This window comes from Pseudophryne corroboree, chromosome 9, assembly GCF_028390025.1.
Source record: "Pseudophryne corroboree isolate aPseCor3 chromosome 9, aPseCor3.hap2, whole genome shotgun sequence".
Lineage (NCBI taxonomy): Eukaryota > Metazoa > Chordata > Amphibia > Anura > Myobatrachidae > Pseudophryne > Pseudophryne corroboree.
In genome coordinates, this window is record NC_086452.1 from 280,084,500 (window position 1) to 280,103,497 (window position 18,998).

The 18,998-nt window shown below is 48.0% G+C and overlaps 1 protein-coding gene and 2 non-coding genes across 5 annotated transcripts in view; all 3 read left to right on the forward strand.

Annotated features, from left to right (window-relative positions):
* Window positions 1-18,998, forward strand: part of LOC134958013 (small ribosomal subunit protein uS2) — a 92,312-nt gene that overhangs the window by 15,513 nt on the left and 57,801 nt on the right. For 2 of the 3 annotated variants that reach the window (XM_063940316.1, XM_063940317.1), the window contains exons 3-4: window positions 15,953-16,071; window positions 18,060-18,305. In XM_063940316.1, the coding sequence (XP_063796386.1) occupies window positions 15,953-16,071; window positions 18,060-18,305 (365 nt within the window). The remainder of the gene's footprint in view (window positions 1-15,952; window positions 16,072-18,059; window positions 18,306-18,998) is intronic. The other variant, XM_063940318.1, reaches the window with a different exon arrangement.
* LOC134959572 (small nucleolar RNA SNORA62/SNORA6 family) lies at window positions 17,786-17,927 on the forward strand. Its single transcript, XR_010187582.1, has one exon. It is a non-coding gene; the product is annotated as a small nucleolar RNA SNORA62/SNORA6 family (small nucleolar RNA).
* On the forward strand, window positions 18,479-18,636 carry LOC134959570 (small nucleolar RNA SNORA62/SNORA6 family). Its single transcript, XR_010187581.1, has one exon. It is a non-coding gene; the product is annotated as a small nucleolar RNA SNORA62/SNORA6 family (small nucleolar RNA).

Genomic DNA, 18,998 nt, shown 5'->3' on the forward strand with positions numbered 1-18,998 from the left:
GATGCTCACAGAGGACTAATGGCCTCGGGAGCTAAGAAGGGATTTGCTTTCAGCAAGCACCATGTCTGTTCCAAGAGGAACCGTGGCATCGGCCTTTAAGAAAGGACGTGCTCCAGCAGGGACCTTGTCTGTTCCAAGACTTACCGCGACTGCGTTTGACGGCATGGCGGTTTGAACGCCGGATCCTAAGGGAAAAGGCATTCCGGAAGAGGTCATACCTACCCTGGTCAAAGCCAGGAAGGAGGTGACCGCACAACGTTATCACCACATGTGGTAAAAATATGTTGCGTGGGTGAGGCCAGGAAGGCCCCACGAAAAAAATTTCAACTAGGTCGATTTCTGCACTTCCTGCAAACAGGAGTGTCTATGAGCCTCAAATTGGGGTCCATTAAGGTTCAAGTTTCGGCCCTATAGATTTTCTTCCAGAAAGAATTGGCTTCAGTTCCTGAAGTCCAGACGTTTGTCAAGGGAGTATTGCATATACAGCCCTTGTGTGCCTCCAGTGGCACCGTGGGATCTCAACGTAGTGTTGGGATTCCTCAAATCATATTGGTTTGAACCACTCAAATCTGTGGATTTGAAATATCTCACATGGAAAGTGACCATGCTGTTGGCCCTGGCCTCGGCCAGGCGATTGTCAAAATTGGCGGCTTTGTCTTACAAAAGCCCATATTTGATTTTCCATTCGGACAGGGCAGAACTGCGGACTCGTCCCCAGTTTCTTCCTAAGGTGGTGTCAGCGTTTCACCTGAAACAACCTATTGTGGTGCCTGCGGCTACTAGGGACTTGGAGGACTCCAAGTTGCTAGACGTTGTCAGGGCCCTGAAAATATATATATATATAATTCCAGGACGGCTGGAGTCAGAAAGTCTGACTTGCTGTTTATATTGTAGGCACCCAAAAAGCTGGGTGCTCCTGCTTCTAAGCAGACTATTGCTCGTTGGATTTGTAGTACAATTCAGCTTGCACATTCTATGGCAGGCCTGCCACAGCCAAAATCTGTAAATGCCCATTCCACAAGGAAAGTGGGCTCATCTTGGGCGGCTGCCCGAGGGGTCTCGGCTTTACAACTTTGCCGAGCAGCTACTTGGTCAGGGGCAAACACGTTTGCTAAATTCTACAAATTTGATACCCTGGCTGAGGAGGACATGGAGTTCTCTCATTCGGTGCTGCAGAGTCATCTGCACTCTCCCGCCCGTTTGGGAGCTTTGGTATAATCCCCATGGTCCTGACGGAGTCCCCAGCATCCACTTAGGACGTTAGAGAAAATAAGATTTTACTTACCGATAAATCTATTTCTCATAGTCTGTAGTGGATGCTGGGCGCCCATCCCAAGTGCGGATTGTCTGCATTACTTGTACATAGTTATTGTTACAAAAAATCGGGTTATTATTGTTGTGAGCCATCTTTTTTAGAGGCTACTTCATTGTTATCATACTGTTAACTGGGTTCAAATCACAAGTTGTACGGTGTGATTGGTGTGGCTGGTATGAGTCTTACCCGGGATTCAAGATCCTTCCTTATTGTGTACGCTCGTCCGGGCACAGTACCTAACTGAGGCTTGGAGGAGGGTCATAGGGGGAGGAGCCAGTACACACCATGTGATCCTAAAAGCTTGCTTTTGTGCCCTGTCTCCTGCGGAGCCGCTATTCCCCATGGTCCTGACGGAGTCCCCAGCATCCACTACGGACTATGAGAAATAGATTTATCGGTAAGTAAAATCTTATTTCTCTAACGTCCTAGTGGATGCTGGGGACTCCGTCAGGACCATGGGGAATAGCGGGCTCCGCAGGAGACAGGGCACATCTAAAAAAGCTTTTAGGTCACATGGTGTGTACTGGCTCCTCCCCCTATGACCCTCCTCCAAGCCTCAGTTAGGTTTTTGTGCCCGTCCGAGAAGGGTGCAATCTAGGTGGCTCTCTTAAAGAGCTGTTTAGAAAAGTTTTTTTTTAGGTTTCATTCAGTGATTCCTGCTGGCAACAGGATCACTGCAACGAGGGACTTAGGGGAGAGATCTCCAACTCACCTGCGTGCAGGATGGATTGGGATCTTAGGCTACTGGACACTGAGCTCCAGAGGGAGTCGGAACACAGGTCAGCCTGGGGTTCGTCCCGGAGCCGCGCCGCCGATCCCCCTTACAGACGCTGAAGAAGACGGCAGAACGGAGGTCCGGAAACAGGCGGCAGAAGACTTCAGTCTTCATGAAGGTAGCGCACAGCACTGCAGCTGTGCGCCATTGTTGTCACACGGCTCACTGACCTAGTCACGGAGGGTGCAGGGCGCTGCTGGGGGCGCCCTGGGCAGCAATATAAGTACCTTATTGGCAAAATAAATACATCACATATAGCCATTAAGGCTATATGTATGTATTTTAACCCAGGCCAGTTCTTAAAAACCGGGAGAAAAAACCAGCAGAAAAAGGCGCGGAGCTTATTCTCCTCAGCACACAGCGCCATTTTCCCTCACAGAAAGGCTGAGGGGAAGGCTCCCATGCTCTCCCCTGCACTGCACTACAGAAACAGGGTTAAAACAGAGAGGGGGGGCACTGATTTGGCGATATAAATATATATTAAATGCTATAAGGGAGGAACACTTTTATAAAGGTTGTCCCTGTATAATTATAGCATTTTGGTGTGTGCTGGCAAACTCTCCCTCTGTCTCCCCAAAGGGCTAGTGGGTCCTGTCCTCTATCAGAGCATTCCCTGTGTGTGTGCTGTATGTCGGTACGTGTGTGTCGACATGTATGAGGAAAATGTTGGTGAGGAGGCGGAGCAAATTGCCTGTAATGGTGATGTCACTCTCTAGGGAGTAGACACCGGAATGGATGGCTTACTTGTGGAAGTACGTGATCATGTCAACACGCTGCGAGCCGGTTGACGACATGAGACGACCGGCAAACAAATTAGTACCTGTCCAGGCGTCTCAGACACCGTCAGGGGCTTGTAAAAACGCCCATTTACCTCGGGGACACTGACTCCAGTGTCGACGGTGAAGAAACAAACGTATTTTCTCTATCGTCCTAAGTGGATGCTGGGGTTCCTGAAAGGACCATGGGGAATAGCGGCTCCGCAGGAGACAGGGCACAAAAAGTAAAGCTTTTACAGGTCAGGTGGTGTGCACTGGCTCCTCCCCCTATGACCCTCCTCCAGACTCCAGTTAGATTTTTGTGCCCGGCCGAGAAGGGTGCAATTCTAGGTGGCTCTCATAAAGAGCTGCTTAGAGAAGTTTAGCTTAGGTTTTTTATTTTACAGTGATTCCTGCTGGCAACAGGATCACTGCAACGAGGGACAGAGGGGAGAAGAAGTGAACTCACCTGCGTGCAGGATGGATTGGCTTCTTGGCTACTGGACATGAAGCTCCAGAGGGACGATCACAGGTACAGCCTGGATGGTCACCGGAGCCTCGCCGCCGGCCCCCTCGCAGATGCTGAAGCAAGAAGAGGTCCAGAATCGGCGGCTGAAGACTCCTGCAGTCTTCTAAAGGTAGCGCACAGCACTGCAGCTGTGCGCCATTTTCCTCTCAGCACACTTCACACGGCAGTCACTGAGGGTGCAGGGCGCTGGGGGGGGGCGCCCTGGGAGGCAAATGTAAACCTATATAAGGCTAAAAATACCTCACATATAGCCCCCAGAGGCTATATGGAGATATTTAACCCCTGCCTAAATACAATAAATAGCGGGAGACGAGCCCGCCGAAAAAGGGGCGGGGCCTATCTCCTCAGCACACAGCGCCATTTTCTCTCACAGAAAGGCTGGAGAGAAGGCTCCCAGGCTCTCCCCTGCACTGCACTACAGAAACAGGGTTTAAACAGAGAGGGGGGGCACTAAATTGGCGATATAAATATATTAAAGATGCTATAAGGGAGAAACACTTATATAAGGTTGTCCCTATGTAATTATAGCGTTTTTTTGGTGTGTGCTGGCAAACTCTCCCTCTGTCTCTCCAAAGGGCTAGTGGGGTCCTGTCCTCTGTCAGAGCATTCCCGGTGTGTGTGCTGTGTGTCGGTACGTGTGTGTCGACATGTATGAGGACGATGTTGGAGGAGGCGGAGCAATTGCCTATGATGGTGATGTCACTCTCTAGGGAGTCGACACCGGTATGGATGGCTTATTTAGGGAATTACGTGAGAATGTCAACACGCTGCAAGGTCGGTTGACGACATGAGACGGCCGAAGTACCGGTCCAGGCGTCTCAGAAACACCGTCAGGGGTTTTTTAATAACGCCCATTTACCTCAGTCGGTCGACACAGACACCGACACTGAATCCAGTGTCGACGGTGAATAAACAAACGTATTCCTTATTAGGGCCACACGTTAAGGGCAATGAAGGAGGTGTTACATATTTCTGATACTACAAGTACCACAAAAAAGGGTATTATGTGGGAGTGAAAAAACTACCTGTAGTTTTTCCTGAATCAGATAAAATAAAATAAAGTGTGTGATGCGTGGGTTTACCCCGATAGCAAATATTGGCGTTATACCCTTTCCCGCCAGAAGTTAGGGCGCGTTGGGAATGAATAAGGCGCTCACACGCTTATCAAGTGGCGTTACCGTCTCCAGATACGGCCGCCCTCAAGGAGCCAGCTGATAGGCAGCTGGAAAAATATCCTAAAAAGTATATACACACATAAGGTGGTTATACTGCGACCAGCGATCGCCATCAGCCTGGAGATGCAGTGCTGGGTTGGCTTGGTCGGTTTCCCTGACTGAAAATATTTGATTGATATAGAGCATTTAATAGGATGCATTATATATTTATGTATGCGAGATGCACAGAGGGATATGTGCACTCTGGCATCAAAATAAGTGCGTGATCCATATCTCCCAGAAGATGTCATGGACACGACAGTGGTCAGGTGATACATATCCCATACGACACATGGAAGTATGGCCGTATAAAGGGAAAGAGTTATTTGGGGTCGGTCCAACGGACCTGGGGGTCTCGGCAACAGCTGGAAATCCAACCTTTTTACCCCAAGTTACATCTCAGCAGAAACAGACACCGTCTTTTCAGCCTCAATCCTTCCGTTCCCATGAGGGCAAGCGGGCAAAAGGCCAGTCATATCTGCCCAGACATAGAGGAAAGGGAAGTAGACTGCAGCAGACAGCTCCTTCCCAGGAAAGGAAGCCTTCCACCGCGTCTGCCAAGTCCCCAGCATGACGCTGGGGCCGTGTAAGCGGACTCAGGTTAGGTGGGGGTGTAGTCTCAAGAGTCTCAACGCGCAGTGGGATCACTCGCAAGTTGACCCCTGGATCGTACTAGTATTATCCCAGGGGTACAGATTGGAGAGTCGAGACATCTTTTCCTCGCAGGTTCCTGAAGTCTGCGTTACCAACGGCTCCCTCCAACAGGGAGGCAGTATTGGGAAAAATTCACAAGCTGTATTTCCAGCAGGTGATAATCAAAGTACCCCTCCTACAACAAGGAAAAGGGTATTAGTCTTCCACACTATATGGTGGTACTGAAGCCAGACGGCTTGGTGAGACATAGTCTAAATCTGAAATCTTTGAACACTTACATAAAGGTTCAAATCAAGATGGAGTCACTCAGAGCAGTGATAGCGAACCGGAAAGAAGGGGACTATATGGTGTCCCTGGACATCAAGGATTACCTCCATGTCCAAATTTACCCTTCTCAACAAGGGTACATCGGGTTCGTGATACAGAACTGTCAATATCAGTTTCAAAAGTTGCCGTTGAATTATCCACGGCACCCCGGGCCTTTACCAAGGTAATGGCCGAAAAGATGACTCTCTTCAAAGAAAAGGGCATCTTAATTATCCCTTACTTGGACGATATCCTGAAAGGGGCAAGTTCCAGAGAACAGTTGGAGATCGGAAAAGAACTATCTAAAGTAGTTCTACGATAGCACGAGTGGATTCTAAATATTCCAAAAATCGCAGCTGTTTTTTCCGATGATACGTCTGCTGTTCCCAGGAATGATTCTGGGCATAGTCCAGAAAAAGGTATTTCTCCTGGAGGAGAAAGCCAGGGAGTTATCCGACCTAGTCAGAAACCTCCTAAAACCAGGCCAAGTATCAGTGCATTAATGCACAGGAGGCCTGGGAAAAATGGTGGCTTCTTACGAAGCGATTCCATTCGGCAGATCTCACGCAAAACATTTTCAGGGAGATTTGCTGGACGAATGGTCCGGATCGCATCTTCAGATGCATCAGCGGATAACCCTGTCTCCAAGGACAAGGGTATCTCTTCTGTGGTGGTTGCAGGAGGCTCATCTACTGGAGGGCCGCAGATTCGGCATACAGGATTGGATCCTGGTGACCACGGACGCCAGCCTGAGAGGCTGGGGAGCAGTCACACAGGGAAGAAACTTCCAGGGAGTGTGGACGAGCCTGGAAAAGTCTCTTCACATAAACATTCTGGAACTAAGAGCAATCTACAATGCTCTAAACCAGGCGGAACCTCTGCTTCAAGGAAGACCGGTGTTGATCCAGTCGGACAACATCACGGCAGTCGCTCATGTAAACAGACAGGGCGGCACAAGAAGCAGGAGTGCAATGGCAGAAGCTGCCAGGATCCTTCGCTGGGCGGAGAATCACGTGATAGCAGTATTCATCCCGGGCGTGGACAACTGGGAAGCAGACTTCCTCAGCAGACACGATCTTCACCCGGGAGAGTGGGGACTTCATTCAGAAGTTTTCCTCATGATAATAAACCGTTGGGAAAAACCAATGGTGGACATGATGGCGTCTCGCCTCAACAAAAAACTGGACAGGTATTGCGCCAGGTCAAGAGATCCGCAGGCAATAGCTGTGGATGCGCTGGTAACACCTTGGGTGTACCAGTCGGTATATGTGTTTCCTCCTCTGCCTCTCATACCAAGGGTATTGAGGATTATACGGCAAAGAGGAGTAAGAACGATACTAGTGGCTCCGGATTGGCCAAGAAGGACTTGGTACCCGGAACTTCAAGAGATGGTCACGGACGATCCGTGGCCGCTACCTCTGAGAAGGGACCTGCCTCAGCAGGGTCCTTGTCTTTTTCAAGACTTACCGCGGCTGCGTTGACGGCATGGCGGTTGAACGCCAGATTCTAAAAGAAAAAGGCATTCCTGAAGAAGTCATTCCTACCTTGATTAAGGCAAGGAAAGAAGTCACCGCAAAGCATTATCACCGCATTTGGCGGAAATATGTGGCATGGTGCGAGGGTCGGAATGCTCCGACGGAGGAATTTCAACTGGGTCGTTTCCTACATTTCCTGCAATCAGGATTGTCTATGGGTCTCAAATTGGGATCTTTTAAGGTTCAAATTTCGGCCCTGTCTATATTCTTCCAAAAAAGAATTGGCCTCAGTTCCTGAGGTCCAGACTTTTGTCAAAGGAGTACTGCATATACAGCCTCCTGTGGTGCCTCCGGTGGCACCGTGGGATCTAAATGTAGTTTTAGATTTCCTCAAATCCCATTGGTTGAACCACTTAAGAAGGTGGATTTGAAATATCTCACATGGAAAGTGACTATGTTACTGGCCCTGGCTTCGGCCAGGAGAGTATCAGAACTGGCGGCTTTATCTTATAAAAGTCCTTATTTAATTTTCCATTCAGATAGGGCAGAGCTGCGGACGCGTCCGCATTTTCTCCCGAAGGTGGTGTCAGCGTTTCACCTGAACCAGCCTATTGTAGTGCCTGCGGCTACAAACGACTTGGAAGACTCCAAGTTGTTGGACGTTGTCAGAGCTTTAAAGATATACATTTCAAGGACGGCTGGAGTCAGAAAATCTGACTCGCTGTTTATACTGTATGCACCCAACAAGTTGGGTGCACCTGCTTCTAAGCAGTCGATTGCTCGTTGGATTTGTAACACGATTCAACTTGCACATTCTGTGGCAGGCCTACCACAGCCTAATTCTGTTAAGGCCCATTCCACAAGGAAGGTGGGCTCATCCTGGGCGGCTGCCCGAGGGGTCTCGGCATTACAACTCTGCCGAGCAGCTACGTGGTCAGGGGAGAACACGTTTGTAAAATTTTACAAATTTGATACCCTGGCAAAAGAGGACCTGGAGTTCTCTCATTCGGTGCTGCAGAGTCATCCGCACTCTCCCGCCCGTTTGGGAGCTTTGGTATAATCCCCATGGTCCTTTCAGGAACCCCAGCATCCACTTAGGACGATAGAGAAAATAAGAATTTACTTACCGATAATTCTATTTCTCGGAGTCCGTAGTGGATGCTGGGCGCCCATCCCAAGTGCGGATTATCTGCAAGACTTGTACATAGTTATTGTTAACTATTTCGGGTTATTTTGTTTAGGGAGCCATCTTTCAGAGGCTCCTCTGTTATCATACTGTTAACTGGGTTTAGATCACAAGTTGTACGGTGTGATTGGTGTGGCTGGTATGAGTCTTACCCGGGATTCAAAATCCTCCCTTATTGTGTACGCTCGTCCGGGCACAGTACCTAACTGGAGTCTGGAGGAGGGTCATAGGGGGAGGAGCCAGTGCACACCACCTGACCTGTAAAAGCTTTACTTTTTGTGCCCTGTCTCCTGCGGAGCCGCTATTCCCCATGGTCCTTTCAGGAACCCCAGCATCCACTACGGACTCCGAGAAATAGAATTATCGGTAAGTAAATTCTTATTTTCCTTTAGGGCCACACGTTACATGTTAAGGGCATGAAGGAGGTGTTACATATTTCTGATACTACAAGTACCACAAATAAGGGTATTTTGTAGGGTGTGAATAAACTACTTGTAGTTTTGCCTGAATCAGATAAATTAAATGAAGTGTGTGATGATACGTGGGGTTCCTCCGATAGAAAGTTATGGGCGGTATACCCTTTCCCGCCAGAAGTAAGGGCGAGTTGGGAAACACACCTTAGGGTGGATAAGGCGCTCACACGCTTATAAAAACAAGTGGCGTTACCGTCTCCAGATACGGCCGCCCTCAAGGAGCCAGCTGATAGGAAGCTGAAAAATAGCCTAAGAAGTATATACACACATACTGGTGTTATACTACGACCAGCAATCGCCTCAGACTGGATGTGCAGCGCTGAGGGGGCTTGGTCGGATTTCCTGACTGAAAATTTTGATACCCTTGACAGGGACAAGATTTTATTGTCTATAGAGCATTTTAAGGATGCATTTCTATATATGCGTGATGCGCAGAGGGATATTTGCATTCTGGCATCAAGAGTAAATGTGATGTCCATATCTGCCAGACGAAGACACGACAGTGGTCAGGTGAGGCAGTTTCCAGACGGCACATGGAAGTATTGCCGTATAAAGGGGCGGTCCATCGGACCTGGTGGCCATGGCGACAGCTGAAAAATCCACCTTTTGTTCCCCGAGTCACATCTCAGCAGAAAAGGACAGTCTTTTCAGTCTCGGTCCTTTCGTCCCCATACGGGCAGGCGGGCAAAGGCCAGTCATATCTGCCCAGTGGTAGAGGAAAGGGAAGAAGACTGCAGCAAGCAGCCCATTCCCAGGAACAGAAGCCCTTCACAGCTTCTGCCAAGTTCGCAGCATGACGCTGGGGCAGTACAAGTGGACTCAGGTGCGGTAGGGGGTCATCTCAAGAGTTTCAGCACGCAGTGGGCTCACTCGCAAGGGGACTCCTGGATCCTACATGTAGTATCCCAGGTGTACATTGGAAATTCGAGACGTCTCCTCCTCACAAGTTCCGGAAGTCTGTTTTACCAACGTCTACCTCCGACAGGGAGGCAGTATTGGAAACAATTCACAGGCTGTATTCCCAGCAGGTGATAATCAAAGTACCCCTCCTACAACAAGGGAGGGGGTATTATTCCACACTATATTGTGGTACTGAAGCCAAACGGCTCGGTGAGATCTGGAATATTTGAACACTTACATACAAGCGTTCAAATCAAGATGGAGTCACTCAGAGCAGTGATAGCGAACCAGGAAGAAGGGGACGAGATGGTGTCACTGGATATCAGGGACATTTACCTACATGTCCAAATTTGCCCTTCTCACCAAGGGTACTTCAGGTTCGTGGTACAGAACTGTCACTATCAGTTCAGACGCTGCCGTTTGGATTGTCCACTGCGCCCCGGGTCTTTACCAAGGTAATGGCCGAAATGATGATTCTTAAAAGAAACTTGGACGCTTTCCTGATAAGGGCAAGGTCCAGAGAACAGTTGGAGGTCGGAGTAGCACTATCTTTAATAGTTCTACGACAGCACGAGTGGATTCTAAATATTCCAAAATCGTAGCTTTTCCGAGAACACGTCTACTGTTCCTAGGGATGATTCTGGACACAGTCCAGAAAAAGGTGTTTCTCCCAGAGGAGAAAGCCAGGAAGTTATCCGAGCTAATCGGGATCCTCCTAAAACCAGGAAAAGTGTCAGTGCATCATTGCACAAGAGTCCTGGTAAAAATGGTGGCTTATTACGAAGCAATTCCATTCGGCAGATTTCACGCAAGAACTCTTCAGTGGGATCTGCTGGACAAATGGTCCGGATCGCATCTTCAGATGCATCAGCGGATAACCCTATATCCAAGGACAAGGGTGTCTCTCCTGTGGTGATTACAGAGTGCTCATCTTCTAGAGGGCCACAGATTCAGCATTCAGGATTGGATGCTGGTGACCACGGAGGCCAGCCTGAGAGGCTGGGGAGCAGTCACACAGGGAAAAAATTTCCAGGAAAGTGTGATCAAGTCTGGAGAATTCTCTCCACATAGATGGAGCTAAGAGCAAAATTATAAGGCTCTAAACTTAGCAAGACCTCTGCTTCAAGGTCAGCCGGTATTGATCCAGTGGGATAACATCACGGCAGTTGCCCACGTAAACAGAAAGGGCGACACAAGAAGCTGGAGGGCAGTGAAAAAACTGCAAGGATTTTTCGCTAGGCGGAAAATCATGTGATAGCACTGTCAGCAGTGTTCTCTCCGGGAGTGGACGACTGGGAAGCAGACTTCTTCAGCAGGCATGACCTCCACCTGGGAGAGTGGGAACTTCATAGGGAAGTTTTTCCGCATGATTGTGAGCCATTGGCAAAGACCAAAGGTGGAAATGATGGCGTCCCGCCCGAACAAAAAACGGGACAGGTATTGCGCCAGGTCATGAGACCTTCAGGCGATAGCTGTGGATGTCCTGGTAACACCGTGGGTGTACCAGTCGGTGTATGTGTTCCCTCCTCTGCTTCTCATAACCAAGGTATTGAGAATTATAAGACATAGAGGAGTATGAACTATACTCGTGACTCCGGATGGGCCAAGAGGGATTGGGTACCCGGAACTTCAAGAGATGCTCACAGAGGACTAAGGGCCTGGGGAGCTAAGAAGGGACTTGCTTCAGCAGGTACCATGTCTATTCCAAGACTTACCGCGGCTGCGTTTGACGGCATGGCGGTTGAATGCCGGATCCTGAAGGAAAAAGGCATTCCATAAGAGGTCATACCTACCCTGGTCAAAGCCAGGAAGGAGGTGATCGCACAACGTCATCACCACATGTGGTGAAAATATGTTGCGTGGGTGAGGCCAGGAAGGCCCCACGAAGAAAATTCAACTAGGTCGATTTCTACACTTCCTGAAAACAGGAGTGTTTTGAGCCTAAAATTGGGGTTCTTTAAGGTTTTAAGTTTCGGCCCTGTAGAATTTCTTCCGAAAAGAATTGACTTCAGTTCCTGAAGTCCAGATTGTCAAGGGAGTATTGCATATACACCCCTTTTTGTGCCTCTAGTGGCACCGTGGGATCTCAACATAGTGTTGGGATTCCTTAAAATCATATTGGTTTGAACCGCTCAAATCTGTGGATTTGAAATATATCACATGGAAAGTGAACATGCTGTTGACCAATATCTCACATGGACAGTGACCATGCTGTTGGTCCTGGCCTCGGCCAGGCGTTTGTCAGAATGGGCGGCTTTGTCTTGCAAAAGCCCATATTTAATTTTCCATTCGGACAGGGCAGAACTGGGACTCGTCTCCAGTTTTCTTCCTAAGGGGGTGTCAGGTTTTTCACCTGAAACAACCTATTATGGTGCCTGCGGCTTCTAGGGACTTGGAGGACTCCAAGTTACTAGACGTTGTCAGGACCCTTTAGGACGGCTGGAGTCAGAAAGTCTGACTTGCTGTTTATATTGTATGCACCCAACAAGATGGGTGCTCCTGCGTCTAAACAGACGATTGCACGTTGGATCTGTAGCACAATCCAACTTGCACATTCTGTGGCAGGCGTGCCACAGCCTAAATCTGTAAAGGCCCACTCCACTAGGAAAGTGGGCGCATCTTGGGCGGCTGCCCAAGGGGTCTCGGCATTACAACTTTGCCGAGCAGCTACGTGGTCAGGGGAGAACACGTTTGTAAAATTTTACAAATTTGATACTCTGGCTAAGGAGGACCTGGAGTTCTCTCATTCGGTGCTGCAGAGTCATCCGCACTCTCCCGCCCGTTTGGGAGCTTTGGTATAATCCCCATGGTCCTGACGGAGTCCCCAGCATCCACTAGGACGTTAGAGAAAATAAGAATTTACTTACCGATAATTCTATTTCTCGTAGTCCGTAGTGGATGCTGGGCGCCCATCCCAAGTGCGGTTTGTCTGCAATGCTTGTACATAGTTATTGTTACAAAAATCGGGTTATTCTTGTTGTGAGCCATCTTTTCAGAGGCTACTTCGTTTTGTTATCATACTGTTAACTGGGTTCAGATCACAAGTGGTACGGTGTGATTGGTGTGGCTGGTATGAGTCTTACCCGGGATTCAAGATCCTTCCTTATTGTGTACGCTCGTCCGGGCACAGTACCTAACTGAGGCTTGGAGGAGGGTCATAGGGGGAGGAGCCAGTACACACCATGTGACCTAAAAGCTTTTTTAGATGTGCCCTGTCTCCTGCGGAGCCCGCTATTCCCCATGGTCCTGACGGAGTCCCCAGCATCCACTACGGACTACGAGAAATAGAATTATCGGTAAGTAAATTCTTATTTTTCTCCTAGTTACTGGAGTGTTTGTGCTGATGCCTCTGTCTCAAAGAGGCAGGGGTTACTATTTGACCAAATGGGTCCTCGCAGCCTATACTCTTACCTCAAATCTTTGAACAAATTTGAGGGTGTCCAAATTCCGTGTGGAAAGTCTGTTTTATTGTACTGGCCATGGAACCCAAGGACTATATGGTATCCCTGGACATACAGGATGCTTACCTGCACTTCCCTATTGCCATGTTGCATCGGCAATATCTGCGGTTTGCTATTGGCAACCTACATTAATTCCAGACCTTGCCTTTCAGACTGACCATGCCTCCTCAGATCTTCACCAAGGTCAATACAGCTCTTCTCTGCCGTCGGGGTGTCAGGATCTTGCTGTATCTGGACGACTTGCTGATCCTGGCAAAGAGGTTCTCCTCAGTCATCTGGAACTGATGGTCCAATTCCTACAAGTCCACGGGTGGCTAATCAACTGGAAAGTCCTTGCTGGTCCCTGCTCAGCATGGTGCACCTGGGGGTGTTGCTGGACACACAACTAAAGATCGTTGTCGCCAGAGAGTCCTGAAGCTTCAGTACAAAATCGGATACTTCCTCTCTCGCCAGAGTGTCCATACACTTGGCGATGCAGGTAGTGGGTCTCATGGTGTCTGCATTCGACATGGTAGAGTCTGCTCAATTTTATTCCTGCCCTCTGACTGTTAATCCTCCAAGTGGAACGGCCTGCCTCACCGGATCAGGTCTCAATTTCTCTCCTTGTCTCCGGAGGTTTGTCTGTCACTGAGCTGGTGGCTACAAGACCAACAATTGAGCAGGGGCCATCCCTTCTAGATCTCCAACTGTGTCCTCTTGACAACTGACACCAGTCTGCGCAGTGTTGGAGCAACACTCTCTCCAGGGTCAGTGGACCACGAGGAATCTCTCTCCTCCCAATAAACATTCTGGAATTGCGGGCAGTGTTCAATGTGTTGACTCAGCCTCTAGTACAGAACAGGCCTGTTCAAATACAATTGGACAATGCCACCACTGTGGCATACATAAATCATCAAGGCAGCACTCAAAGCTGCATGGCAATGATCGAAGGGTTAAAAATACTTCAATGGGTAAACACCATCTGCCAGCAATATCGTCAGTGTTCATTCCGGGTATCCTCAACTGGGAAGCAGACTTCCTCAGTCGCCTGGACGTGCACACCGGAGAGTGGAGTCTTCATCCAGAGGGCTTTCAACTCCTAGTGGACAAGTGGGACCTATCAGATGTAGACATAATGGTGTCTCGACACAATCACAAGGTTCTGGTCTTCGGATCAAGGACAAGGGATTCTCACGCAGCATTCGTGGACGCACTGGCAATTCCAGGGAACTTTCGCCTGCCATACGTGTTCCCTCCCATGTCCCTCTTGCCCAGGGTAATCCAGTTCAAGCAAGGAGGAATACTACTTTTAGTTTCTTCGGCGTGGCCCAGACTGCATTGGTTCTCCGACCTGCATGGTCTCTAGGTAGAGCGTTCTCTTCTACTTCCTCAATGCCCAGACCTCCTCGTTCCGGACCCCTGTGTCTACCCGGACCTGGCCAGACTGGCTTTGACTGCGTGGCTCTTGGAGCATCACTCCTGAGAGCCAAAGGTTTCTCTGAAGCGGTCATTCAAACTATGTCGAAGGCCTGTAAACTGGCTAGCTCAAATTTATTACAGGGTCTGGAATTCTTACTTCACCTGGTGTGCCAGTAAGAACTATGATGCATATATTTTCAGGATTTCCAGACTTTTGGCTTTTGTACAACAAGGCCTGGACTTGAGCCTTCGTGTAGCCTCCCTCAAGGTTCATATTTCTGCCTTGTCGGTATGGTTTCAGAGGTTGCGTCTCTTCCAGATGTTCATACTTCACTCTGTGTTTTATGGATTCAGCCTCCCTATGTCCCTCCTGTTGCTCCATGGGATCGGTCTGTTTGAATGCCCTTCATGAGTCTCCGTTTGAGCCTCTTGAGTCTGTGGACCTTAAATGCCTTACGCTTAAGGGCGTTTTTTAATTGGCTATTGCCTCTGCTAGGAGGGTATCGGACTTGGTGGACAACAGGACAAAGCACCTTTCTGATTTTTCAGTGACCGGATGTTTCTTAGAACTTGCCCTGGTTATCTCCCTAAGGTGGTATCTTTCCATCTTAACCAAGAGTTTGTGGTTCTGGCCTTGATCTCCTCTTCTGGTTTGTCATCCAAAGAGCGATCTTTGGATGTGGTATGGGCTCTCCGTATATATGTGGAAAAGACTGCCTCAATCAGGTCAGATTCCCTATTTTGTACACTTTGGTTTTCAAACGTGGCTGGCCTGCGAATAAGCAAACCTTGGCCACATGGGATAGAATGGTGATTGCACAAGCCTATGCGCAGGCTGGACTCCCAGCTCCTGCAGCTATCAAAGCCCATTCTACTCAGTCTGTTGGACCTTCCTGGGTGGCCCGCCGAGGTGCATCTGCTGAACAATTGTGCAAGGCAGCTACGTGGTCCTCTGTGAACATTCATCAGGTTCTATGCCTTTGCTACTTCCGCCTCCCAGATTGCTTCCTTTGGACATCGGGTTCTTGTGCCTACTACAGTGCGTCCCCCTCCCTTGAGGAACTGCTTTAGGACATCCCTGATGTTCCCTGTGGAATACCAGTGTTTCATTGCAGAAAAGGATTTATGGTAAGACTTACCATTGTTAAATCTTTCTGCAGGGTACACTGGATTTCACAGGGCGCCCACCCTGACGCACTTGGCTTCTTTGTGTTTGTATGGCATTAGCTGCTAGTCCCTTCTCCTGTCGTGAGGATGTGGTTCTATGTGACTAACATCAACAGTCTCTCTTACCTGCTACTGCACTGAACTGGTTAACAGATCTGAGCTCCAGTACCTGGAGGCGGTGCAGTGCATCCTGGGAACAGTTAAAGCTTTAGCCTGTTGGTGCCTTGGATCAAGATCCAGCTCTACACCCTGATGTTCCCTGTGGAATCCATGGTACCTCGCAGAGATTTAACAATGGTGAAGTCTTACCATAAATGTGTTTATTTTTTTGTTTTTTTTTTTAGGCATTTATATTATAAACCTGAAGCGTACATGGGAGAAACTTCTGCTAGCTGCACGTGCCATTGTGGCTATTGAAAACCCAGCTGATGTGTGTGTGATTTCCTCGAGGAATACTGGCCAGGTAAAACTGGATTTAATTAATCTCTTTTCTTCTGTAATGGCAGTAGTTATTCTTGTGTATTAACACCTTCAGTGGTGAGTCTTTGAAATTTGGCCACACCTCCCAGTGCAAGGTTTTATATTTTTTTTTTTGCCTGTGCGTTGCCAGGTGTTTCATGCTCATTGCCAGGGGTTTCACGCACTGTCATGCATTTTGACCAGGGGTTTTATGCTCTAGGATCCATGCTCGTTGCCTAGAAGTAGCTAGGGATGACCATTGATTCAAAATAATCGATGGTCTGACTAATGTCTAATACTTTTACCATCAATGGGGAGAACCAGATGGTTTCCAGCCATCAATAGTTCAGTGCTACCCAATTTTTTTTTTTTAATTTCTCAGTGTCTGGGCATGGAGCTTAGCTCTGCCCTGACTCCCACTAAACCATGCCCCTTGGCTCTGATTGGCCGAGATTTCTACATTAGTACAGGGATGACCATAAAACAATCGATGGATCCATTCCAGATGGTATTACACCATCAATGGATAACCCACAGATGGCCATCCCTAGCAGTAGCATTTGATGGTGGGCACTAGCCCACCAGCAATATAATCCTCTTCCTACTCCATTCGGCTGGCAGTTTTGCGGAATGACTCAATCGTGTCATGAGATCAAGTCATCCACCGGACTGGCCGAGCAGAGTGCAAGAAGGGGGAGCAGTGGCATGCACCAGTAAATTTCTGGGGTTGCCAGTCTACACAGCGCAGCTGGCCTTGTAAATATTCCAGCCACGCCACTGAAGAGGTTAAGAGTAATTTTTCGGCTACATTTTTGTTCTCAACACCTTAATATTAAAAAAGAAAAAAATACTGCAGTGATGCTTCTGTCCTTAGGTGGCAGGCCCCTGAGAAATTATGTCTCCCATGTTCAGTCGGCACTCAACCCACATCACATGTACAAAGGGCTCCAGTGCACAATAGTAGTATTACATACATCCAATGAACAAAGTCACTCTTAAGACATACATGTGCAATAGCATTGTATTAGACATGGTAAACAGCCTGGTCTGATGTTTTGGGGGACACTGCCTCATCCTCAGGACCACACCGATAACCAGGTCTATTTGTAGAACACAGTAGGGAATACTGAAAGTGTGTGTATGATATAGATATATAGTGTTCACGCTAGGCTGTTTTAGCAGGGTGCCGCTCCCTGCCCGATTTATTTTCGGCAAAATCTGCCTTGCCCTTTCTGCAGCACCCTGCTAAATAGCCTGCCTGCTTCCTGCTCTCCCAGTGTATAGATGCTGTGCGCATGCGTACAGCATACATTCACGTTATGGGAGAGCACTTGGGGGAAGCCTTAGTGACGCTGCCGGCCGACCACGCTTCCTTTAGTAACGCCTGTTGGGGCAGCACTGCCCGCTCTAAAGATGGCCAGTTTTCAGCTGCGTGTGCACAAGTGCCCTCATAGACTGGCGCCCTGCCCTCAAAAAATTCCTAGGGGGAAATATAATTATCTCTTATCGCTTCCTTGTGTAGTGGATTGCATTTTTTTTTTTTTTGCCTGCCTCCACTGTAATTTAACTAACATGGCCTATTCCAGTGGTGAGTACCTTGTCTCTGCATTGTAAGAGGGGTGGTTTTCCATTGCTGCTAAATCACGTATAGTGTTCCTGGTACATTACACAAGACTGTAAATAGCAAATGTAAGCACATCTCTCAATTTGGAAATCATGATGCACACTGTTAAAGCTTGAAGTTGAAGATGTTTTGTGAACCTTCAAGTGTCGGAAGTGTGCTAAAGTAGCTAGCAGAATTGTTGCTAACAAGCAGTCTTGTTCAATGACTGGTGTTTGCTAATGAGATCTGTTACAGTCTGCCTCTTTTTTGTCTTCCAGCTGTTATAGGCATTGCACCACTGTCTTCCTTTGTTTTTGAACTCTGCATTGAACTATACCATGCAGCATCAAGTGTTCGAATTACTGTAAAACTGAATTTGTTCTTTCCAGCGTGCTGTTCTGAAGTTTGCTTCTGCATGTGGAGCAACCCCAATTGCTGGCCGCTTCACGCCTGGTACTTTCACCAACCAAATTCAGGCTGCCTTCCGTGAGCCACGCCTATTGGTTGTGAGTGATCCACGAGCTGATCATCAGCCTCTTACTGAGGCTTCTTATGTCAACATTCCTACAATTGCCCTTTGCAATACAGATTCGCCACTGCGTTACGTGGATATTGCAATCCCCTGTAACAACAAGGTAAAATATTTCTAAGTGTTTTAATAGCCAATACTGGTAAGTAATAGGTCTCTTTAAGCAGTTATTCTTGATGGCTAAAACAAAACTGCAGATGCGGTATTTTGTAGCTGTCTTTTATGCTTAAACAGTGTCTTTGTATTATGTCTGAGTTTTATTGGACAGGGTTAGGTTTTCTTGCACACTGTTAGAGCTTGGAGATGAGGTTAGTCACTGGCCAATGAACTCCAGGTGTAGAAAGTGTGCTACATTAACATGGCAGGTTTTTCGCTAACACCACAAGGTGCCTTTTGGCTCCTGTGACTGGAGTTTGATAGTACTTCTTGCCACATGAACAGAATGTTATTTTTAAACTGTATTCTAGAGGTGTGTTTCCTGTAACTTAAATTACATCCTACTAGGAGTTGTAGCTTAATAGGTCTACGTGAAATAGTCGCCCAAATCTAACCTTAACTGTCACCTCCAGCAGCTTAACTCTAACAATGTTGAAAAACCTTAACTTTTTATACCTGTCAACCATAGTTTGACTTTCTCTTATGTCCTAGAGGATGCTGGGGTCCACATTAGTACCATGGGGTATAGACAGGTCCACTAGGAGCCATTTAAACTTTAAGAGTTTGTGTGGACTAGCTCCTCCCTCTATGCCACTCCTACCAGACTCTACAGAGCTGCTTTAGTAAAAGTTTATTTTAGAGT